Source organism: Drosophila erecta, unplaced genomic scaffold, assembly GCF_003286155.1.
Source record: "Drosophila erecta strain 14021-0224.00,06,07 unplaced genomic scaffold, DereRS2 tig00000000-arrow-pilon, whole genome shotgun sequence".
Taxonomy (NCBI): Eukaryota; Metazoa; Arthropoda; class Insecta; order Diptera; family Drosophilidae; genus Drosophila; species Drosophila erecta.
Genome location: NW_020825194.1, coordinates 23,291,989 through 23,315,336, shown reverse-complemented (window position 1 = coordinate 23,315,336; position 23,348 = coordinate 23,291,989). Strand labels below are relative to the sequence as shown.

At 44.0% G+C, this 23,348-nt stretch overlaps 3 protein-coding genes and 1 non-coding gene across 11 annotated transcripts; 2 read left to right on the top strand and 2 right to left on the bottom strand.

The window, feature by feature from the left end:
* Window positions 1–367: 367 nt before the first annotated feature.
* On the bottom strand, window positions 368–18,698 carry LOC6553749 (transcription intermediary factor 1-alpha). 7 transcript variants are annotated; one of them, XM_001979374.3, is made up of 10 exons: window positions 17,777–18,698; window positions 4,367–5,759; window positions 3,823–3,906; window positions 3,348–3,751; window positions 3,144–3,273; window positions 2,730–2,995; window positions 2,498–2,672; window positions 1,606–1,966; window positions 1,388–1,511; window positions 368–1,325 (listed from the first exon to the last, which is right to left on the bottom strand). In XM_001979374.3, exons 1-10 carry the CDS (start codon window positions 17,975–17,977, stop codon window positions 1,062–1,064), a joined length of 3,402 nt encoding a protein of 1,133 aa, XP_001979410.3. In that variant the 5' UTR covers window positions 17,978–18,698; the 3' UTR covers window positions 368–1,061. The 7 variants fall into 7 exon arrangements, with proteins under 7 accessions (XP_001979410.3, XP_026838429.1, XP_026838447.1 ...); XM_026982628.1 differs by having other exon boundaries at window positions 368–1,322; XM_026982646.1 differs by having other exon boundaries at window positions 1,606–1,942.
* Trnal-uaa lies at window positions 7,218–7,301 on the top strand. The gene has a single exon. It is a non-coding gene; the product is annotated as a tRNA-Leu (tRNA).
* Window positions 18,699–18,782: 84 nt separating the features above from the next.
* On the top strand, window positions 18,783–20,784 carry LOC6553751 (tRNA pseudouridine synthase A). 2 transcript variants are annotated; one of them, XM_001979375.3, is made up of 4 exons: window positions 18,783–19,253; window positions 19,318–19,803; window positions 19,859–20,135; window positions 20,197–20,784. In XM_001979375.3, the coding sequence occupies exons 2-4, from the start codon at window positions 19,374–19,376 to the stop codon at window positions 20,720–20,722; spliced, it is 1,233 nt and encodes a 410-aa protein (XP_001979411.1). In that variant the 5' UTR covers window positions 18,783–19,253; window positions 19,318–19,373; the 3' UTR covers window positions 20,723–20,784. The 2 variants fall into 2 exon arrangements, with proteins under 2 accessions (XP_001979411.1, XP_015009654.1); XM_015154168.2 differs by having other exon boundaries at window positions 18,783–19,257.
* Window positions 20,763–23,332, bottom strand: LOC6553752 (signal recognition particle subunit SRP72). The gene is made up of 5 exons (XM_001979376.3): window positions 23,250–23,332; window positions 22,889–23,155; window positions 21,790–22,826; window positions 21,046–21,728; window positions 20,763–20,987 (listed from the first exon to the last, which is right to left on the bottom strand). The coding sequence occupies exons 2-5, from the start codon at window positions 22,998–23,000 to the stop codon at window positions 20,858–20,860; spliced, it is 1,962 nt and encodes a 653-aa protein (XP_001979412.1). The 5' UTR covers window positions 23,001–23,155; window positions 23,250–23,332; the 3' UTR covers window positions 20,763–20,857.
* Window positions 23,333–23,348: the final 16 nt, after the last annotated feature.

Below are 23,348 nucleotides of genomic sequence, written 5' to 3'. Positions count from 1 at the left end.
AGCTAGTCACTCCTTACACCTACTGTATGCTATTACGTCAAACGTACAACATTCAAACATCAATTTTGCTTACTCATATTTGAAGGGTTTGATTCATCTGCGGAACTTAGAGGGCTAGAATGCAGCTAACTTATTTCAAATGTCTTCTTATGTGGTATACGAATGTATGCTGTTTTTTTGGGGTGAGCAGGAGTTTAGGGCTGCACACAGGCGTCCTAATTAGATTCTACCGATGGATGGTTAGCGGTCAATAAATATCGTACATGTCAAATTCGAAATAATTGTAGAACTTTGCCACAGTATTTAATTTAATGGTAATAATAATATATATTAATAATCGGTAATTTGTTCATCTTATTGTTTTTCGCTATCACAAAAGTAAATACAATTCCAACAAAGATAGGTTCCATCCAAAATACAAATCGGTGAAAAAAGGATGACAATTTCACTCGAACTTGAACACTTACACCTAATCACTTTAATCTCTAGTGGATCCCTAAAGAAAGGTATACATATTTATAGTTATATTTATATCAATGTTTATGGATATTCAACACTTAAAATTTAGCTAAACATATCTCATTTAAATTCTCGATCGCCCAAGGATTCAATTTATTCCATTGTACGTAAAAATAAAATCATATCAAATGACTGGCTTGGTTTTACTATTTACAACTGAGTTCTTAAATATTTCAGAACATGGGCGCCTCTGCTTTTTTAGGTCTAGTTGCTTAGATGTAAGTGTGTCTCACGTTTGTGGGGAAAGCCTACGGATCGATTTCTCTTTAAAAACAACGAAGTCTACGTAAGCGGAGAAATTGGATATGTAGCATGTGCATCTACAGTCCAAATGCTGCGGCATACGCGTGCAATAACTGAAGAACATAATCGGCGCTCTCTTGGATTACATTACTGCCCAAGCTGTGCGGCCGCTGCGGCATCTCCAGGTCCATCTCCTCTAGGAAACCAGGCAGTTGGTGCTCCTGCTCCTGGCGACGTTCTTGTCCCGTCTCCTCCGGCTGCTCCCCGTCTTTGCCCTTCCCGCCGGGCATTAGCTCGTTCTATTCGTGCGCCGACCGTCTCGCCCTCTTGGCCGGCAAGCAGCCACCATCGCTTTCACCCAATGATGCCGATCCGCAACTCTTTCGTCCGTTCTCGATGGGCGACGGCGAACCAGTTGCATTCACACCTAACAGCGCCGGGGAGTTTGAGGTATTGCGCTTACCCAGCGGCTTGCTGCCCTCAAATTGCGGTAACCACTTAGCCAGCTGCTCCTCAAAGAAGTTTTCCAAATACTTGGCATTGGAGTAAGTTTTCGTGTCCTCCTAGCCGAAAATTAGTTCATAAGTAGGGATCGCAAATATGTCTGTATTAATATTAATCTCACTTGATAAAAGAGGTACGTGTTGGAGAATATTAAACGCACGTCGGACACGAAGCCTGCAATGTCCTTGTAGTGGTTGGGGCTGGATGGATCCAGGCGGGTGCGAATAACATCTAGCGACATGGGACTGTAATGGGTAATTAAATATTAAAATATAAAATTTTAAATCATTTGTGTCACATATACCCTTAGCCATCTAAAGACTTTTCGCTACAATTTACCTGGAGACAATCTCGTAGTAGGATGTATTGGCTGGTGACTCAGGCTCCCGGAAGTTGAGGCTCTGCTCGTACTGGCAGTACAATTCTAGACAGATGCGCTGCAGGATGCGGAGCTCCAGCGCGCTCAGCTCGCCGGAGGAGCTCTTTTCACTTCCCTCCGTCTTTGTCAGCTCCTTGAGGTTAACGCACAGTAGGCACTGCCAGCTCTCGCTTTCGTCCGGCAGCGAGCTGATCGCGGGGATGTGACAGTTCTGGTGAAAAACCTTGGGACATTTGTCGCAGCACATCAGCTCGCCTCCATCCAGACAGACAGCGCACCAGTCCTCGTTGGGATCATCTTTTTGTTCGTTTTTATTATTAACTGATATGATTAGTTTTTGGTTCGCATTCATGGTTCGGGTGTGTGTTCATGTGGGTGTGTCGTGTACGCATTGTTGTTGATTAATACGAGTTGGTTTGAGTGTGTTGGAGTGTTGGTTTGAAATTGATTCAATTGTTAGTAATTTATTCGTGTCGTTCGTTTATGGCGCGTTTGTATTTTATTTGGAAATCGAGTTTATTTTGAAAATAGAAATAAAGAGAGCAAAGTTATGAGAATTTTAGAATTTTTATTTGGTAAGCTTGCAAGCAAAACTAATGGTAATGATGCAGCGTAGCGTTCCCAACCACAAACAAAACTCCACACAAATCAGTATTCAACCTTCACCAAAATCTAAAACTAAACTAACGTATTAAGGCTGATGGTTGGAACATAAGTAGGTAATAAGCATTCAAGGACATAAACAAATTGATTTCCACCACCGTTTGGATATGACTCGAACATCAGATTTGGCAACTACAACGCCACACGCACATGAAGCATCTGCAGGCGGACCACGGTGAGTAAACTTACCTTCCTGTGTGTTGGACAGATCCGTAGAGCTGTGCACCTGCGGCGATGTGGTCTTTGTGCGACCCTCCGGCAACACCTGCACCCCATTTGAGTCCAGCTTGGCTATGGTTGCAATCAGATCGTTGATTGAGTCATCCCGCACCTTGTCAATGGGTTCGGTGAAGTCCTTGGTGTTCTATTAATGAGAAGGAGATTAGCGAACGACATTCAAGACACCAATATATAGACCCACCTCATGGGTGCTGGGACTGGGCGTCTTTGGATTCGTCGAGGTGACGTTTGAGAGTATCGAAACTGCTGGTCCCAATCCCAAAGCAGCTGCGTTCAGTTGGGCGCTGGAGGAGCCGTTTCCGTGGCCCGGATGACTCGCACCACCGCCCCCCAGGCTGGGCGGGGTGCTATTTTTGAGCGTGTTTGGAGATTTGAGTGAGATTTTAAAATTTTCCGATGTCTGCCGGCCATTCGCAAAAGGCAAAAGGGGACCTTGTTGCGAACACACTAAAATGAGGCGCAAAATAATTGATGGGTAATAAGAAAACCTTGTCAAAAGCATTTGAAAATTTCATCAAACTTGAATTTGGATGAGAATAAATTTAGATATATAAGTAAATCAATTGGGTTTGAGGAGTTTAATTCAATTACTCACTGTTCGACTGTTGCGCGGATTGTGGGATGTGCCACTTGGCCAGGCTGTGCATGCCTCCGCCGCCTAACTGCGGGGAGGTCTGCGGTGGGCCGGTATTAAAGCCAGCCTGGCTCCCATGAAACCCCAACGACTGTGGAACGAAAAATAGGGGAAAGATTAATTCGCCGCATTGATTATTATGAAAGTTCTGTTCTGTAAACTTACATTCTGCATGGCACCCACATTCTGCATGGGATTGGACATCATTTGGGGTCGCTGCAGCGCACCCGGTGAAGGGATTTGGCCGCCTCCGCCCCCCGCCGCTCCGGCCATGGCCGCTGCAGCCGCCGCCTGCTGAGCGTGGTTGGCCATACGCTGGTACTGCGACTGGAAGCGCGCGTTGCTGTTCATAAAGTTGGCGTCCCGCGGACCGCCTCCTGGACCACCGCCCTGTGAGAAACCCTGCTGGCCGGGCATAAAATGCGGACGCATCTGCGGGCCCATCGGTTGGTGAGCCGGCGCCGGGGCTCCTTGCGGCCCACCCGGATAGCTGGGCGGTCCATTGAACGCCATGTGGGCATTCGGGCTCTGTGCCGCCTGGTTGTTCAGCAAACCCCGCAAGCTGATGTCTGAAATTGCGCGAACAGAAAATTAATTTTCCACCTAGCCTGGTACTTCGAAGTCCGCCTTTGGCACTTACCCATATTCTGCGGATGTGTGGAGGAGCTCACGTGCGGTTGTCCGTGTCGCTGCATGCCCACTGGCGGCATTCCCCCGAAGCGAACTGCAACACAGACAAAATTCCATTACAAAGCTGTCCGCCAAATTATAACTCCCACTGTCTGGAAGGAGGTAGCGTCTTTCTGGGAAAGCTAGCTTGCTCCTCCGTGCAGTTTGTAAATCATTAAAATAACAAAACACTGACGAAAGAAACTTAATACACTATATATGTATTTAGTAGTAAAAGTTTGGCCTCTTTTGTATACCCGTTACTCCTGTAGTAAAAGCTTATACTAGATTCCTTGAATATTACGTAATAAATAGAAGGAAGCGTTTTCGACCCTCTTGATTATCATTGGACTTTTCAATTCCTATCGATATAAACAAAAATGTTGAACTTTCTCGTTCGGACTCCCACTAGCTGAGTAACGGGTAACTTTAGCATTCTCTCTCGTTTTATATTCAAGTTGGCGTTGTATAAATAAATATATAAATAAATAAATAAAAATAAAAATCATTCATACCCTTACCTGACCCGTCACCCGGAAAGGAGCGACTCATGGACAGATTGTTGAACTGCTGCTGGGCAGCATTGCTGTAGAGCGGCGGTCCGTTCTGCGGTCCGAAGTTGACGGGCGGTCCGTTCGGTGAGAGGCCAGCGGGCATTCCAGGTGGAAGACCAGGACGCAAGGGTGGGGCCATGTTTGGGCTGGGAGGCTGGCGCGGTGGATGCTGCGGCTGAGGGGTTCCGTTGGGCGAGGGCGTGGGTGGATATGGTTTGCCATCCACGATGATGATGCCCAGCTGCGAGATTACCTTCTGCAGATCGGAAACCTGGTTAAGCTGAACCTGAATGCGCACTGGGATTTCCGGGTTGGGGATATCCGCCCTTTGGCACTTAAGCTTCTGCAGGTGACGCACCAGAGACTTTTTGCTCGAGAGGATGGCGAAATCACTGCCCTTCTCCAAAGCATTTTGCATGAAATCAATGCAGTGGTCCGTGTTGTCGGACAGCAACTGCAGCGTCTCCTTCTTTTCCACCAGCACCTTGAGTTTACTATCGCACACCTCGTTCAATCTCATGATTAGCTGCTTGCCTCGGGTATTAACCGTATTGGTGATTTTCACCGCCATGGCTGTGATCTCCTTAATGAGGTCCTTCTTCTTGTCGTGGATCAGCTGTTGACGGTCATCGATCACTTTGGTAGCCGAGGAGAGAAGGAAGCGTTTGTAGTTGATTTCGGAAACAAGGGTGGACAGCGCCTGTCGTGATTCCGTGGCAATCTCGTGGGCAAACTTGTATTTGTGATCTCGATGGTCGCTCAACTGACAATCACGACAAGTAAGCTTGTCACAGGTCTCGCAAAACAGAGAAAGCTTCTCCTGCGGGTGCAACTGGCACATGTGCAGCTTGTCCACCCCGGCAGCTCCGGCCAGCTGCTCGTTGTTGGCCTCGTCTTTGGGCTTGATCGTGTGGTCCTTGGTGATCTTCAGGCGCTGGTGAGCCTGCACACAACTGTCGCAAATATACTCCGAGCAGTCAACGCACCACGACGTGGCTACCGCACCATCGGAGCAGCTGCTGCATTGGATGCTCGCCGCAGCGGAGCTCTTCTGACCCTCGCCAGTCAAACCCAGAAGCCCGACCCCATCACCACTGTCTCCGGCGGTGCACTGCTCAATGAGGAACTGATTGTCCACGATGAACTCCTGCTGCGACGCATTGTCGCATACCGGGCAATGGATCAATGGTGGCAGAGAGCGGTCCAGCTCCGAGAACTTGGTGCTCACGCACTGGGCACAGGCCACGTGGAGACATTCTAACAGCTTGGGTCGATCATTGGATCCGAGCAGTTGAGCGCAGTAAACGCACTTAAAAAGAGTGAACTTGGCTGATGCGGAAGAGTTTGACTCCGACTGTAATGAAAATAAGGGAGCATACGTTACTAAACTGTTTTTCTTATTATAGTTAATTTTATTAATAAATCGTCATATATCTAGATTGTATTTTGATGTAGGATCCATTTCCAATACCCTAATTGTATTACATTTGTCTGCAACATATCGCGTATCAGTTCTTAAAAACCTCTAAAGTCGTCCTTCAATCGACAGTAAACCGTTAGATAAGGCTAGCCGGATAATTTTTATTACAGGGTCATTACGCTATAAGAGAAGGTTATTGAAGGACAGTACTTTCACTGCGCTAAATATACCCTATCTTATCTTATCTTTTTCCATCAAGATAACGTTGATGAACGATTTATGGGAGTAATTCCCAAAACATAATCTTCTGACGTATGAGACGATTACAATTATTTTTCTACTATAATTAAGTTTTTGAGTGAAATTTTGAAGCTTGTCAAAAACCATGACTTAAGTCCTATTGCAACAACTATAATCAAATAAAATGACCTTTTGCAACTACCTAGCACTACTTAGCGTTGAGATTTAAATGGTTATGTAAACCATCCGCCGTATCGGTAGGGAGGCTTATCTGCCTCGAACTTTGAGACCGGAAATTACATTTACTCAATACAAGTGGCCAAGATCAACTCTCAACGTCGCAGCCTCGAAACTTCTTTACAATTAATAGCAACCACTTTTGAGAGGGGCTGAAAAATAACTGTGCTGGAGCTGAAAACTGGGATTCCGAAGCGTAGCCAACGTCTCCCCATGGCCACCATTGCCGGGCGTCCCCAACTCTGTCTCCGAATGTCGCTGGGCGAAGATTGATTAGTTTTATCTTCAGTTGGAGCACATAAATCCAATTGATTGATTATGTTTGTGCTCGATAAAGATTGTTGCATTGGTGTGCGAGTGTTTTACATGCAGCCGCACAGAGTACAAAGTACAGTGAATACATATACCAACGGAAGCGCCACGGACATTGATGAATGCGCCACGACAGGCCGAAGGAGAACCGAAATCCGGACTCGAGACCGGACATTGCAACGCCGGCAAAGGGGGAGATGAGCGATAGGGATTCTGGCTGGGTGTAACTGCAGCGCACATTATTTTAGCACATGGATCCCAGTCGATCCGGCGATCCATCTTCCGTCCGAAAGAAAGTTTCGCCTGCCTCAGTTTTCTCCAGAGCCAGCTCATTTCGCTACTTTCGAAACGGCTCGGCGGGCGCTCATAAATCATACAAGAAACATCCATTTTGTGGCAAGTACAGTTGCGGTTAGCGTAATATGTTTAACATAACTTGTAGAGTATATATACACAGCACGAAATGAATGTCTAGGAGGGAAGAAGTCATTATACACTTTTTGAGCACATGAAAACGAGGTTAAAAGGTTAAAAGAACTGAATATAAATACAATTTTATTTCGTTTTTGTATATATTGTACTTAGAATTAGGGAAAACACATAGCCAGGTTGGCCGAGCGGTCTAAGGCGCCAGATTTAAGCTCTGGTTCTCGTGAGAGAGCGTGGGTTCGAACCCCACACCTGGCAAATTTTTTTTTACAGTGTTTTTAGTGCTTCTAAATAAGTAAGCCCTGCAATTATGGAACAAACGTAATCTGTCCGATGACTAACAAGTTTTAGATCGCTGTTTTGAAAATCCGAGCTTAACAATTTAAGGAGATGCACACAAACAATAGTGAGATTCCGAATATACAAGGTTATTGAACATAAAATCTAATAACAAGCGAAAACATTTATAGTGATACATCGAAATTCATACTTTTATTGATTTTCATACTCCCACAACTATAATTTTGACGTACATTGTAAGTGGGCGTCCAACCAGTGGAGCTGTGTGCAGGGCGTGTCGAAGTGGAGGCGTCTCGGTGCTCAGAAGGCTGCGTCCCACTTGAAAGCCATTCATCATGGGCCTGTCCCCATCCCCGCGACCTTCTCGCCGCGGTTCGGACTCGCATCGGACTTGGATCGGTTAGGTTCGGCTAGTGTTCGGCGGTTCGGATCGGTGCCGCGCAACCCACTTAGAGTTGCCCAAGACCCGCGGCACTGGCCCAGAGAGCAGGCCATTATAAATGTGGCGAAAAACCAGCTGCTACCCCCATGTTTCCATCGCATCGCAATGACTTGACGCAACTGGAAGCGGGTAGCAAACTTGTTTTCTCGGTCCGCACCTACAAAGCGATGCATATATATTTATATGCCATTAAAGCATGTGTGTGTATATCTATGTCCGTAGCATCCCATCCGAATAAATGGCGGGCAACATGTGGCAAGAATTTAAAGAATGTTTTTCTGCAAGTAATGCGAATTAATAGATTTTTCAATCAAGCAAGTCGCTCGAATGGAAAATGAAGCCGACTTGGGTCTAATATCAACATCCTGTTACTCCAAATTTGAGCTTTAGGGTAGGAGAATTCAAGATATAAATCCCTCGGTTCTGGCTTTTAAAGATATACATATGATAAATTCATAAAAGCCGAGCTCTTTATACTTTTAGCATTGCAATTAGAAATAAGAGAAAACGAAGTTTCATCTTAAACCCATTACATTTTTGGCAGTTTTCCTCCATTATACAGAAAGCCGCCAATCACGTAGACCATTAGTTTGCCACGCACATCGAAAAACAGCACGCTCACACGAAATAAACCAAAATAAAGGAAAAAAAAGTCGAAGGCAAAAATAACTCTAAATCAATTTCAATTAAAAATTGTTGAAAGGATGCCCAGCAAGAGCAACTACAGCAGAATGGCAACTAGACTGAGGCAACAACACACAAAAACATCCGCACGAAGCTCTAGAAATGGGAATTGATGGAATGGCGACATGACAACGACTGAATGAGTGCATTTATGATTGATGTAATTTTGATGAAAGTAAATTGTGAAAAGTTTTCCCCACTTTCCATCCAACTTCCCCACATCTCTCGATTGGCTTGGCAACGGACTTTAAAAGGCTTTAGCAAAATTTAATTTCAAATTTATTTTCGAAAAAGTTTCAGTCTCGTTAGTCACACAGAAAACTTTGTTGCTGAAATTAAATGAAAGAAGTTCCACAACTGCAGTTCGCCACTGTTCGCGCCACACGCCCTCTCACTCGAACACACTCTCCCCTTTCTCTTTTTTTCCACAGGTTTCACGCTGTCACAAGACCAGAATCGGTTAAAAGTCCAAACTGACAACTTTTCGACACATTTCACATTCGAAATCCATTTTCTGAGGCCGCCATAATTCCATTAAGTTGTTCACGGCCCTCCATCAGAACGAATTCCTGTGTCAAAGCCCAGAGATTTTTGGATATGTCGAAGGCACTCCCGAAAGAAAAAGCCCTTCCTAGAGAAACTACTCAAATCGATCCTACTGCGCTTATACAATAGTTGGGTTATTAGAAGGCAGATTAAAAAGTAGGCAGAGAAAAGGTGATTAAAAGTGTATAATAAAATGTGATTGACACTTTTATAAATGGCATAATCGTTTAGTTTAGATGCAGATAAGCAGCACGGACAAAGCTTGTTAATTGGTAGCTGAAAAGATTTCAATTAAAACTCTACTGATTATAGTTGAAAACAAAAACGGATGTAATTATTGCTACTTAGTAATGCTTTCCTATAGACATGTTAGCTGACCATCTACTTACGAAGCAAAGTAATTCTATAGTTACAAAGGGAGTAAAAGTAAAAATATATTTGATAAATATTTCGCAATAATCATGCTGAATGCAGTGCCACCGGTGCAACGCAAGTTTGTTGAAAAACATTGACACGCCCACCTTAACTCCTTCAAACGGGGCAAAAATTCCGATTTTTAAATTTAAATTTATTTTTCTTGCCACAATACCACACCCATTCAATGCACACAAACGCCCATAACGCACGGTTATCGATAGAACTTGGCAAGAAAAATTATAAAATTTAAAAAATTGTGGGCGTGAAAGCGTTTTTCTTGTTTGTAGGCATTCGAGTAGGCGCGGCGAAAACGATTTTGGCATTTCGATAGAAACAGAAAAGACATATAATAACATTTTAAAGAATCAAAGTGTGGGCGTGACAGTTTTGGGCGGATTTTGGGCTTTAGACATGGCAATCTCCTGCAACAATCTTGCGCTGCGCGGATTCTAGCTATCTATATATAGCTGGCTTTTTATCTATCTAGCTAACTATCTAGCTTTTATCGTTGATACGGACAAAAGGTCGTGGCCAGATCGACTTATGTACTTATAACGAAGTTTGTACACAGCAAACGTAATTTGCAGTTATATGAATCTTGTTTCAGTTAATGTAGTAAGTCCCATGTGTAATTATACCGCCCAATTGGATTCCACTATATCCTCAGTTTGCAATCACCGACCCATTCTGTGGTCCTGGCCTCATAAAGGTATTCCTTGTCAGAGTTCAGGTAGGCTTAAAATTTAATTAAGTTTTATTTAAATGCAATTTGTGGAAAGTTGAAAATATTCTGCCAGTCTCTTTGGAGACCCTGTGGGTGGTCGATGTCGTTCGACGTGCACTTGCAGAAGTCGTGTTGCACTTTTGGGTGGTTTCCCACCCACGGACAACCAATTCCTGCCACATACGCACCCCACCGCCCACTGACCCGGCCATAAATCAGTGCAATATGAGACGTGCATCATGGGAGGTCTGTCGTCCTGCTGGTTAAATGGTGATTTCAGATAGAGATGAAGCCCAATGATGCTGGTCCTTTTGGAGTTTCTTCGGATTTCAGACGGCTGGATGCCGGTTGATGATGGCCGGCCATCACTTGTTTATTGTTGCTCCTACGTCAATTTCGTTTATTTTGCAAATTTACAACACAAAACGGCAGGCATCAGATGGCACGGGCATATGTGTACGTACATGTACTTTGAACTCTCGGACGGCAGGGAAAATCCTTTGATACAACAAAAGCAGAAAATTAATTACGTTTAGGATTTCTGCTGGATACACATTTTGGACAATGGCTAAGGCGTCATTCATCTGCCCGTAAAACGTGACGAAGAATATCTGATCAGATTGGTAGAAGAAGAAGTACCTTTAAAGGAAATGCCAACACCTAATTTAAATGTATAATTTACGCAAATGGAAAGTAATTGCATGTAGTTCGTTACGCTTTCCATTCAAGGTTCATTCGCCGCAGTTACTCGTCTTGGGCATGGCGGATCCATTCGATATGCTTCATCGATATGGTCACCGGTTCATTAGGTCTGATCAAAGTAATCAAATTCGAAATGCTTCCCAGATATGTAGAGGCGAGTGAATAAATTCCGAGATTCTTTGGGGGTGAACAATGTGATATGGAACTCAAATATGATAACAATAGTAATGGCGCCCAATGTTCAATGGATCAGGGCCAAATCGCATTCGATTAAATTGAATCCGCTGTAATTGACTGGGTCTATAAATACCTCACCGCCAAGCAAGTGAGCAATCGGGATTATGGAACATACATAAAGCACTCAAAAGAACTTCTTCACCGAGAAGTGGGACTCAGGTGGCAGACTGGCACATCAAAGTCCATGAACCTCATGATGCTTTTCTCTTTCATCCCCCTATAAAAGCCCCGGCTCCCTCGCACACTATTATAAATATGCCAGGTTTATATCGAGCGGGAGCGATGAAGACGAAACTTGCTCTTGAAATATTTATGAGACTTTGCCATAAACTAAAATTTCAAAGACACCACCTCTCCAAAATGGCCGCCATAAATTGGTAGAAAAGATGGAAAGGGAACGAAGAAGACGGCGGCAGATAGAGCCGTATAAAATATATTATACTCCCCATAATAAAAGCGAAAAACTTGATTGTACCTGGAACTTGTGAGCCAAGCGAGTTCAGAGAAAATAGGGGCGTTCGAGGGGCGTGTCAGTTCAAAGCTGGTTGCGATTTATGCGACGCCATTGGGAAGTGAACCGAGTTGCAGGGCCGGGAAAGGTGCAGCAGCTGATAAATATTAATGGCGAGGCCACCGCCAGATGTCCATATAAACAAACCCAATCCACGAGTTCAACATAAATAAATAAAATTGTAAATATCCAGACGCAGCGAGAAGCATCGTACACGCATTAAAAGCATTCCAATCCAAATACGAATTTCAAATCGTTAGGAGCACTTCAAATCGGATTCGTATCTCCTACCAATGGACAAGGGCGGAGGAAGCGAGAGAAGCATCGCCATTTTGGACCATTGGCCATTCGGTTTAATCGCGGACATATCCGGCCAACGTCGCTGCAATTTCCGCTCAGGAGTTGGAGGAACACGAACAGGGTGCTGAACCACCCGAAACCCACCTAATGGGCAAACCCTAATGACCCGACATTACATTTCATAACGCAATTTAAGCCACCAAAAAAGTATGTGTACTGTACATAAATATACATTTCTGTAGAAATGGTTTCATAAAAACCATGATTACGGATTTACGCAGATACACACACAGTAATGGAGAAAAAGGCTAATGACACTCGTCATTTCCTTTTATTTACCTATATACATATGTACATATATCCAACATTTTCTGAAAAACTCAAGTGCTTGAGGTATTCCCAGACTATATATTTCTGAAATATTTTTTGGAAATTTTGAAAAGCTGTATTTTAAGGTCTTCCCATAAAAGGGGCTGTTTATGACGGAACCCATTAAATATACTTTTGTATCCTTCGTTTTCTTTGCTCGAATGTCTCAAGCCACATCGCTTCAGTCGTAAAGATTTAATTGTATGGAAATCGTAAATGGCACGAACAGAAAAGTTTTGGTTTATTTTATGAGAAAATCGATGGAACCCATTAAAAGCTGTCGCAACTGGTGAGGTACAGGTCCTAACCGAAGGGAGTTGACTGGGTTGATGTTCATAAATAAAATTGCTTTTTCACAGAACTGTCATCATGTGACAGACCCTTTGGTTGCGACTTAGGGGATCCGTAATGGCGCTGATAAGTGTAACTTCCAACCGAGAATGACACATCCAGCAGGTTGTAATAAAGTGATTCATTGAGATTGTAATGGCAGCCAAGGGTCGTTTGTTAAATGAGTTGATCGATTAGATTCTTTGGAAGATAGTTACCGAACCTCCCTGATCAAAGGGAACTTAATAGTGCTTCAATGCTCTACAATACCAATTTAAGGCTATCACTTATCATGATCTGTTTAACATCTAATAAGCTGTACTCCATTTGTATGGAAAATTGGCAATTTGTAGCATATTTACACAGCTGTTTTCTGGCCCCATAATGAAATGTTTACTTTAAAAGCAAGAAGCTAATTAAATATAAACAAAATTGAAGGACGGACGAACGAAACGGAAGAAAGTTGGATGATACCATTATGAGTTGTTATTTGGTTCCGACTATGGTTGGCATTGGCTAACCCAAACCATTATGATAGTCTTACCTTAATTAGTTTCGGAGTTAAATGAAATAAGGCTATTTCTACATAAAAAACGCCATTTTATTTTCAGGTCCCGAACGAAAACCAGTTTTGATATTCTCTTTTGCGAGTTTTACGGATTCGTGCTTAAAGTCAATGTTTGGGTTGGGAAAACTTGACTAGGTACAGAACGGAAAGTATAATAATTATTACTCCCAATCATGTTGCGAGCGTAAATTCAGTATCGAAAATCTTTTGCTGGGGACTAAAAGACGTGGAGCCAACCGAAACGAAACCAGGAAACCGCAAACTAATGAACGGACTGAGCTGTCGACTGGTCCCCGGATTTTGGACCCCAGCGCTGCTGCTGCTTCTGCAGACGACGGTCGAGGGTTGCGTCGGGTTGCATTGGCGGTGGCCAGGGCAGGGCGTTGTGGTTACGTTGGTCCGACGAGCCGGTGGCCCTCGGTCTCTGGAGCTTACCAAAGCCGTCACAGCCGCTGTTTCTGTTGCTGCTGCTGATGCGGTTTGCGGTTCTTTTTGTGCCCGATGCAATTGTTCCTGCTCCCGGAGGCCATCAGCAGACACGTATACACCATAATATGTACATATATATGGATTGGATGGAGTGTGCACGAACTACGAGTACGAGTGTTTTCCAAAATGGCGACTCCCCGCTGATGTAGATACACAAACCGGTAAGACTTTCCAGACAGCAGGGGGCCCGAAAATCGTGACGCCAGTTGCAGGAATAGCAATATTATAACCGATATGATACCGGGACGTGGGCGTAGGCATATCAGGGGGCGTGCCAAGGCGGCAACTGTACAAGCTGACGCAACTCAGAAATCTGCTTACATCTGCTGTCTGTTGCCGTAGGATGGTAGGAAATCAGACAGTCTCGTTTCTCAGGACTTATGCAGCTTATAAAACTTTGCCCTCTGCATTTCCCCTCCACTGACAAAAACGCTCTACTTTAAAGTAGCATCAGTTGGGTTTTCCTTTGCCACTGCCGCCCGACTGCACCATTTTTGTTGCTGTGCGTTATAATCCGCTTTTTGTGATCGGATTATGTCCTGTGTAGCACCTAATCCCCGCACAGGAGTGCGACCAGCGTACACATGTTGCCAACGAACACCACCTCCACACCTACACCACTCCCATTCCCATTTTCAGTTCCAATCCGATTCCGTCCATCCGCACTGATCCCGCAGTCGCAGTCAACTTTAATTACGCACTGGATGTCGATGGATTAGGGCGGCCTTACGCCCACTGACTGCCCGGAAAACCAATTAAAATGTGTATATCTTGGGTAAACAGAAGGACGTCCCTAAACGGAGCCACCTTTCAAGTTATAAAGTTATTAACATTTTAAAAAAAATATATTTTTGTGGTTGGTTCTAATCAAGCGTTCCTGAACTAAGAGAAAGAATCTGTGAAGTCAAGCAGACCGTAAAGTATATAACAGGTAGAAAGAAACGTTTCAGACACAGTAAAATAAATATACATATATATAGTCTTCCTCAGGATCATTAAACATAGAGATCTCGGAAACTATAAAAGGTAGATAGCTGGATGTAACCACCACGCAACGAAATGTTGTTTTAATACATTTCCCCGAGAAAAGCGACCTCTGACTGAAAAAAATATTTTGATTATTTAGTGTCACATTGAATTAAGCTTAGTCAGAAAATCTGTAATATGTATACAGACTGTTTTAAGCTTTAAAAGTTTATAAAATCCAATTATAAATTTTAATAGAATCAAAAAGGGGATGGTTGACTATACTAGGTTCTTCAAAATCCAGGCATTTTGAAAAAACGGATGGTTGCATTAGTGCCAGGTAGGTAGGTCGAGAAAAGTGAATCATTTTCCAAGATATACCCGCCCTTATTGCAGGGTAATCAAGTTAATTAAAAACTTTATTTTTGTTGTGCATTTAACGACTTTTATTTTTGAGGGTTGGGGTTTCCTAGCACCGATGTCTGACTATCGGCACTTTGCCTTCTCCTCGTTTTGCTTTGCTTGCATATTCTCATCAAATTAAAGTTAATTGTACATCATTAAAGGCCGATTCTAAGAATTCGTTTCGGGTCTCGTCGGTATCTAACACAAAATGGCGTCGTACGATTTTGGGTTTTCATTTATTTCGGTGTCAAGCAATCTAATTACAACCTGTCGCATGCATGGGGTACACACAAAGGCCTGACTTTATACATGTACATATGTATGTATGTACGTATTTATGGGTGTATTAAATATGGCCTCATGGAGAGGGTAGGAAAATGCATTTAGATGCACTGTTTTGGAGATGACATATGGATGCCCGCCAGCGGGAACTTCCCCGTCAGCTGTCACTTTTAATGCCGTAAGCCCGCAATTTGACAGGAGCTACAATTGAATATGTATGTTTCTCTTTTCGGTTCAGCTTCAGTGATTTTAAATGTTTTACCGAATCGGAAGTATAAAGGTTAAGAAAAAAGTATGTAGTACATACATACATATATAGAAAATAATTAATTGTATCTTCTCTCTTTATGAGAATTCTCTTTGTATTTTTCGCTCATAAAAGTTACTTCACGACATAATGTATGCAATGTATTCATGAGGTTTGTATTTGGTTGGTACAACTAGTATTGTGAAGTCATACATTGTATATAAACATATAAGAATAATTTACTCGATGAAGAGGAAAAAAATTTTGTTGAAAGAAAAATTAGCATTCAAATCTAATTAAAGGTTCGCATAATTGTTACTGGATCATAAATGAAGGCCAATAACATAATATTTATTATTTAACCATTCCTTAAGAAATAAGTTTTTTAAGTAAGAATGTATTGTATTTATGTTATTTATCTTTAAAAAAATCCGGATTCTCAAAATCTAAAACTTATTCCTTTGAAATCCCCCTCATCATCAATTCTGAACTCCACACCTTGCCTTGGCGAAGTACTTTCCACTTCATAGTTTGCCCGCATCAGAAATGGGCATTAACTGATCTGGAGGGGATTCAGCAGGGGGGCTAGGGACTTGGGGTCTTAAGTGCCCCCAACGACCGCAGCAAACACAATCGTTTGAATGATTGACGGACGGATTGAATGAGTGCATGTCATTCCCAAGCCCTGGTTGAGTTCAAGAGAGAGTGGCCACTCTAAAAGGCCCACTCTAGGCGAATATTTGCACGGTTGCAGGAGAAGTTTCAGTCTTCCATACAGTCAAACATCCGTTACTAGAAGTATCACATGCCGCGAAGAAAGTTAGAGCTCGAATTTTTAATTACTTGAAAACGTAAACACGTTTTATTTAGCACAAATAATATTGTATCGTATCCAATTAGTGTCATCTATAGTGGTTATCAATTGTGAAAAACATTCGCTGTATTGTAATCACAATTCGATGATTTCAATTCATAAAGTTTGGGTTCAATTTATATATTTAAATGTATCTGTTATGAAATTAAATACATTTGAATACATTTAAATGAATTTAAATGTATTGTCATGCTTTAAAATGTACCAATTTTCGTTAAAATTAAGGTAGTTATAATCGGTAAGTCACAAAAGTTATATTGCAAGGTCAGCTAAGGCATTTTTTGTGACCATACAATAAGTAATTAATACAAAGAGAGAAGGAATAACAATGAAACGCAAAGTCATCTTAGCAATCGATAAATTCATATGATTGCAACAATTAAAATATTATTGGTATTTTTTATTACTAAGGAAAGGGATGTATATTTTCACCGGGAAGACATACATACATAGGTTCCACTGTGGCTTTAAGAGCAGCTCAAGCACGACGGAGAGCAAACAAAAAGCAGTAGAGAGCAAACACACACACTCTCTTGCCGCTCATCTGGAGAGTGGCAGCTGCAAGTTGCAGCTGATCTCCAATTCCAGAGAGAAGAGACCATCTTGACTTAGCTCGTCTACTTGAGTGAAAGCGAGGTAGCGACAACCCAGAACCAGCTTGCTCTGCTCACACCCATAGGAGAAAAGGGGACCATCGGCACGAGACTCCATCTACACAGTAAAAACTTTTCTCACACAGTAAAAAAAATTGCTCAAATGGTAATTTAATAAATATGTGCATGCGATTATATCAAATAATTATGAAAATCTCATTAATCATTTAAATTGTTCATTTTTAATTTTAAGCTTTTCATTTAGTCGGTTTATTATTTTCATATTTCATATATACAACTTTCATATATTTTATAATGGCACATATTTTAGAATTTGTTCAACGTTCGATAATAGGCTCTGGCATTTATTATTATTATTACTCCGCATTTTTTACTTGCGTCGCATTTGTAAGTGTAAGATCGCGGACTGGGCCGTGAAAGTGAAACACAACAACACTTGCAATTGCCCGATGTTTGTTTGGTTGTGTGAGTGTGCTGGCGTTTGTTTGCCTTGGCCTGGGAAAAAGATAACAAACGCTTTTGCACGAGACTCGACTCGAAACGCTTGATAAGAAGGGGGCGCAGCACGAGCGCATCAAAATCAAACCAAAACAAAAGTTTACACTGAGCAGACAAAAGGTATTAAGGGAGCCGGCTGTTTGTTATCAACCACAAAAGCACGTGTGATTAGGCGGCTTTTGCTAACCTCAACTTATAGGTAACGCGTGATACGGACTAGGAACATACCCTTTTCTCGGCACTGTCGCAGGGATTGCTCAGGCTCAGCGAAGAGGAGCTCAAGGACGAGGTGGTGGGCGCACCGCTAGCCGTGCTGGGTGTGCTCATCTGGGGTAGGACATCCGTGGGCACGGCGTCCAACTGCTCCTGCTTGATCCCGGCGATCAGTGGCAGGAAGTCGTTCTTCAGCTGCTCCAAATCCATATCCATGTTTGCGAAGTCCTACGATTTACCCGCTTAAGCGGTTGGTGGCGATCGTTGAATTTAAAACGTGGGCGTGCTAATTATAGCAACCGATTTTTGATTGACTGACCGACCGACCGAATGTTTCCCTAAAAGTTGTCGCCTTGGAACGGCATGACTATTGCGATTATGCTGCGGTATTATTGTTTTGGAATTACTTGGGTTGTTAATCCATTCCAATGCTTACACGCACGCACACATCCTCAGGGCGCGCGCACCAATACACATGAACTACACGCGAGCAAGCAAAAACAACGATATGAGGTTGTATGATGTTCACAAACGATTTTTCGCTGATTCTTTAAGATCCGAGTTTTGTTCGAAGTTGACTCCTCTTAAATTGGGTGGCTAATACATTTTTATTTCACCATCAACTTCTTGCTTGCAAAAATATTGGGTTCTCCCTCTCTTTCGCACAGAGCGACACAACTTTCGTTTTACTTATACACGACGTTCGCTCGAATTTCGCTGCTATTTTTCCGTCTGGCCGTCGAATTTTCCAGCGATTCGTGCCGCATTTCGTCCGAACGCGGCTGCAATTCTGTATTCGCGCTGCAGGCGCGCTATTTGTGCGATTTTATTGGCGTATTTCGCTGTGAAAACACACGGTCTCACGGCGTTTGCTCTCGTTGGACGCTTCTTCTGTACAAAAAATGTTCAGCCATTTTGGATTCAATTAATTCATGTCGGCGTTGCCAGTACGACGGCATTTCGAGGGCTGTTACGTACGGCCGTGGAGACGTAAGGTCTCAGGTCACACTAAACACGAGGTCTGGCCAGACTGCTATTGAGTTTGCGATACATTTCGATTTAAAATCTTATAAATGTTTGTTGACTTGGTCTGGGTGCTACTTTTTTGCAATTTTAAATAACGTTCTTAGCCTTGTATTATTAGTTTCTGGTAAAATATAACATAATTTTAAAACTAAATCTGTTACGTACTCATTATGTTAAGTCATTACGTTACGTAAAACTTTTAAAATTTTTCGCCACACAGCAAAATTAAAGCTTTAGCTTATTATAAAAACAAATCAGAAATTAAACATAATAATTGAGCTAATTCAAAACACGCGATTTTCAAATGAACATATTTTAAAAAGCCGCATAGAGCTGTTAAATAAAACAGCTGGTCCGTAACAGAGCAAGAAGAAGAGCATAACCACACGTGTGGACATTCCTCCACTTTAAGTCCAGAATTGTTTACTTAATGATTTTAAGAAGGCTATTAAGCGACTATACCAAGGCAGGTTAATAATTTATGATCATACCTTTAGTCTGAGAGCTTACAATTAATTTTCTTATAAAAGTTCGCCTGAAAACCCTTTGCAATCCCTGGAATCGCCAGAAATCCTTCGCTGCAGCGATGTCAGAGGCGCTAGATAAACTGGAGGTGGAGAAGGAAGCCAGAAAAGAGGCCAAGGAACTGGAGGGCGAAGCCGTGAAAGAGGCCAACCGCATCAAGAGAACACTGAAGCGCAAGAAATGGGTCGATTGGAAAGAGCAGGACGATAAGGATGCCGCCAACGGGGTGAAGCGGGCGCCCTTCGATCCAGCCGAGCGGATCAAACGCAAGAAGAGCGCCATTCTGCTTAGCTACTGCGGAGCAAACTACTATGGGATGCAGCGCAACCCCGGCATGCAGACCATTGAGGAGGAGCTCTTCAAAGCCATGCTAAAGCACAAGTGGATCACAGAGGACAGCTTTGAGCAGATTCAGATTTCCTGTTTCCAAAGGGCTGCCCGGACCGACAAAGGCGTCTCCGCAGCTCGCCAGGTGTGCTCCGTCAAGCTGCGTTAGTCCAATTATTCTTTCTTACAATACAATATTAAACCTATTCCTTCCTGCAGCTGAGGATCTGGACCTGGAGGCCTTCAATGCCGATCTGCCGCAACAGATTCGTCTGTTTGGCGTAGAGCGCGTGACTAAGGGCTTCAATGCCAAGGACCAGTGCAATGCTAGGACCTACACCTACACACTGCCCACCATGGCTTTTGCCCCCTTTGAAGAAAAGGTAGAAGACTTGCACGACACCTTCCAGATTTCCCCAGAGCTGCTGCAGAAAGTGAAAGAAACCCTAAAGCTCTATGAGGGCACGAAGAACTTCCACAACTTCACCAGCAAGAAGTAAATAAGTCAGGTTTATACTTCCTTGTTGGTCAACCTAATATTTTGTTTACTATTGTAGAAGCTTCCTTGATCCCTCGTCCAAGCGCTTCATCATGTCCTTTACGAGCAGCGATCCATTCCGGAGTCCCCAGGGCATTGAGTTTGTCACACTTAAGGTTAAGGGTCAGAGCTTTATGCTGCACCAGATCCGCAAAATGGTGGGTCTAGCCATTGCTATTGTAAGGGGGAACACGACAGCGGCAACCTTAGAGCGGGCACTGACAGAGGAGCGCCTGGATCTGCCGATGGCCCCTGGACTGGGCCTTGTGCTGGACACAGTGCACTACGAGCGATACAACGATCGCTACGGCAAGGATGGCATCCATAATCCGCTGACTTGGCAGGCGCAGGAGGCGCAAGTGCAGGATTTTATCGAGAGGGAGATCTTTAGCCAGATCTATAAGACGGAAGCCGAGCAGCGTAACATGCTCGACTGGATAGGGACTTTGCATTATCACTCATATGACACGCGAGCGGAGGACGCACCTCCAGCTTCCTCGGATGGCAAGAAGATTAAAGGTGGTGATGACGACAATGATGAATAAGATAGATTTTTCTGAATGCACATTAATAAAGAGAGCCTAATCAATTGGCCAGTTGTACAATATGTTAAAATGCAAAACCGGTTTTTATAATCAATTTCCATTATCAAAGTAAAAAAACGCTGGATCTGTGTCAATTTAGAAGCGGCCTCCCTTCTTCTTTTTGTGTCCACCTTTGCGGTGCTGCTGCCTTGGTCCTGGGGCTGTTTCCTGGAAAACGGGAGTGGCGGGGGAGTTCTTGGTCAGATTGACGCGGTTGGACATGTCGCTGTAAAGGAAAATTTAAATTAGAAAAATTCTAACGATTTACTATCTAACGAGCTTACTATTGATCGGCTGCTCCTGAGGCCATGCCCTGGGAGCCCTTAATGACATCTTTGCCTCGTGCACCACCTCGCTTCTTTCGGAATCCTGTGCGCTCGTACTTGGGCAGCCACCGCTCTGGATCAGGAGCCACTTCGGCGTTATAGTTTTTGGGGAGCTTTCCCTTCCGTTTCCGGTTATGGTTCTTCTTCTTCTCTAGCGGTGTGCTCGGTGAGGGTTCGATCTTGGCACTGGCAGACTTCTTGGCCGCCTTAACTGACATCACCCAGTTGGCCGCTTCTAGGGCGTCGATTTCGGAAGCAGTAGTCAACGTCTCCAGTTTTGGTAACTTTCTACTTAGCTCAAGAGCCCTCTTGGGCTGGAACTGGGCGTAGGCAATGACCAGTTGGGCCAAAACCTTGGTATCGTTGGGATTCAGCTTGAGTAGTTCCTCCAGGGAGCTAGCGGCCGTTTCGGAAGCACCACCACGCAAATGGAACTCGGCCGCCTGACGCCACATATCCGACAGATCACCGCTGCTCACCTTGTTCTTCTTGTACCAGTCTACGGCGGACTTCAACAGCGCCGAGGCTGCTGTCTTGTTGTCCGTGCCCAAGTAAAGGGAGACTAGAGCAGAGACAACGCCAGGCTTGTACTTGGCTTCGCCCAATGACAGTAGTGTTTCTATGGCATCCTTGCGGTTGCCCTAAAGGAAAGATATTCATAGGATAAGTTTCCATATTCGACTTACTGTTTTTGTAACTTACCTGAAGCAGCTGAAGTTGAATGACGGCAAACTTGCTGACAAATTCGTGCGACTTGTGGGCTGCAGCGAACTTTTGTAGGTGATCGATGGCCTCCTTGTGCTTGCGATCCTTGGCCAGCTGGCTGCAGCGAATAAGCAGCGCCTCAAATTCCACCTGCGGATAGGTCTGGGCCAGCTTTTGGCTAAGCTGTTGCACTTGGTCGCCGGCATTGGTGTAGAGTGCCAGCAGACAGTTGTTGAGGGCTATGACCTGCTTCTGGCGCGAGGTGAGCTTAGGCTCACAAGCGTCAGCAAGGGCAGCGCGTATCTTCTTCTTAGAGTCGAAGACGTTCTGGTCCTTATTGATTACCACCGAGTTGTTGCTGGCTACGGCCACCAAGGCGGCGTCCTTGGGCTTATGGCGCAGGCAGTCCGCATAGATGCTGGCCGCCTCCTTGGTCTTGCCCTGCAGTTGGAGGACGTAGGCCAGTTGGACGCGAATGACGTCCACCTCTTCGATGATCTCCTCCTCGGAGGCACCCTCGTCCTCGAGGAACTCTCGGCACAGCTTCTCGCTGGTGCGCAATTTGCGCTCGGCCTCGGCGTACTTCTGCCGATTAGCCTGGATGCAAGCGCTGTTGAAGTACTGCTCGTACGTGTCTTCCGGCACTTCGGGCACCTCCTTGGTCTGGTCCACAGCCAAATTGGCGGCCACTGCGCTGAGATTGGTCCGTCGCTCATCCTCGTACTCGTCACTGGTGTTCTTGATGATGTCGCGGTAGGAGTCTAGGCATTCATCATAGCGCTCCAAACGGTACAGGACCTGGGTTCTGAGCTCCTTAAGGTTCGGCGGCAGGGGCTGCAGCCCCGTATCATCAATGGTCTTAAGCGCTTGCTGCTGTTTGTTTAGGCGGTACTCGCAGTAGGCCTTCTCAAAGGAAAGAGAGGACAGGCGATTCTTTTCGATAAACTTGTAGGCCTCCTCGAACTTCGAAAGCTGCACCAGGCAGACCACCTTGCAGTGCAGGGCCGTGGGATCGTCGGGGGCTACGCCTAGGACTACAGGAGGTCATAGGGTAGTCTTCTTATGGAATATATCCCCTGTAATCTGAAGAACTTACTGCGATTCACTGCCTTGACAGCCTTGTCAAACTCTCTGTTATTGCCGAACTTATGCACATCGGCGTAGGCTGCCTTGATCAGCGCCTCCTTGGGATTAGCTTCCTTTGACATCCTGGTTGCTCAGTAATTTAGTGGGTCGTAAATTATATTTAATTCGCAGACTTCAACTTTCGACTTTCCGTTTAACATGCAACTTTTGACAGCTGGTAGACACATCAGCAATGCGGGCTGCCGGATCTGTGTGTGGAACCAAAGATGCCAGATGGCTTCGAAAATTGTTTAGGCATTTAATTATATTTAATAAAGTCACAAGCTTTTGCTTTTGTAATTATTTTTATAATTAAAACTGCATAAAGTTACCATTATAGAACGTGTACTCTTTAATCTTTACTCTTTAAGCTATCATTTTGATATTCAATTAAATCCACACACTGCTCTAAACTATGCTATTTTGCCTTC

Coding starts and splice junctions, on each gene's coding strand:
- LOC6553749 (XM_001979374.3), bottom strand. CDS start 17,977: ATGGATATGGATTTGGAGCAGCTGAAGAACGACTTCCTGCCACTGATC. Junction 3,274..3,347: donor ATGTGGGTGCCATGCAGAAT/GTAAGTTTACAG, acceptor TTCGTTCCACAG/TCGTTGGGGTTTCATGGGAG. Junction 1,512..1,605: donor TACTACGAGATTGTCTCCAG/GTAAATTGTAGC, acceptor TACCCATTACAG/TCCCATGTCGCTAGATGTTA.
- LOC6553751 (XM_015154168.2), top strand. CDS start 19,218: ATGATTTTAAGAAGGCTATTAAGCGACTATACCAAGGCAG. Junction 19,258..19,317: donor AAGCGACTATACCAAGGCAG/GTTAATAATTTA, acceptor TTCTTATAAAAG/TTCGCCTGAAAACCCTTTGC. Junction 20,136..20,196: donor CACAACTTCACCAGCAAGAA/GTAAATAAGTCA, acceptor TTACTATTGTAG/AAGCTTCCTTGATCCCTCGT.
- LOC6553752 (XM_001979376.3), bottom strand. CDS start 23,000: ATGTCAAAGGAAGCTAATCCCAAGGAGGCGCTGATCAAGGCAGCCTAC. Junction 22,827..22,888: donor TGTCAAGGCAGTGAATCGCA/GTAAGTTCTTCA, acceptor GACCTCCTGTAG/TCCTAGGCGTAGCCCCCGAC. Junction 21,729..21,789: donor TTCAACTTCAGCTGCTTCAG/GTAAGTTACAAA, acceptor TCTTTCCTTTAG/GGCAACCGCAAGGATGCCAT.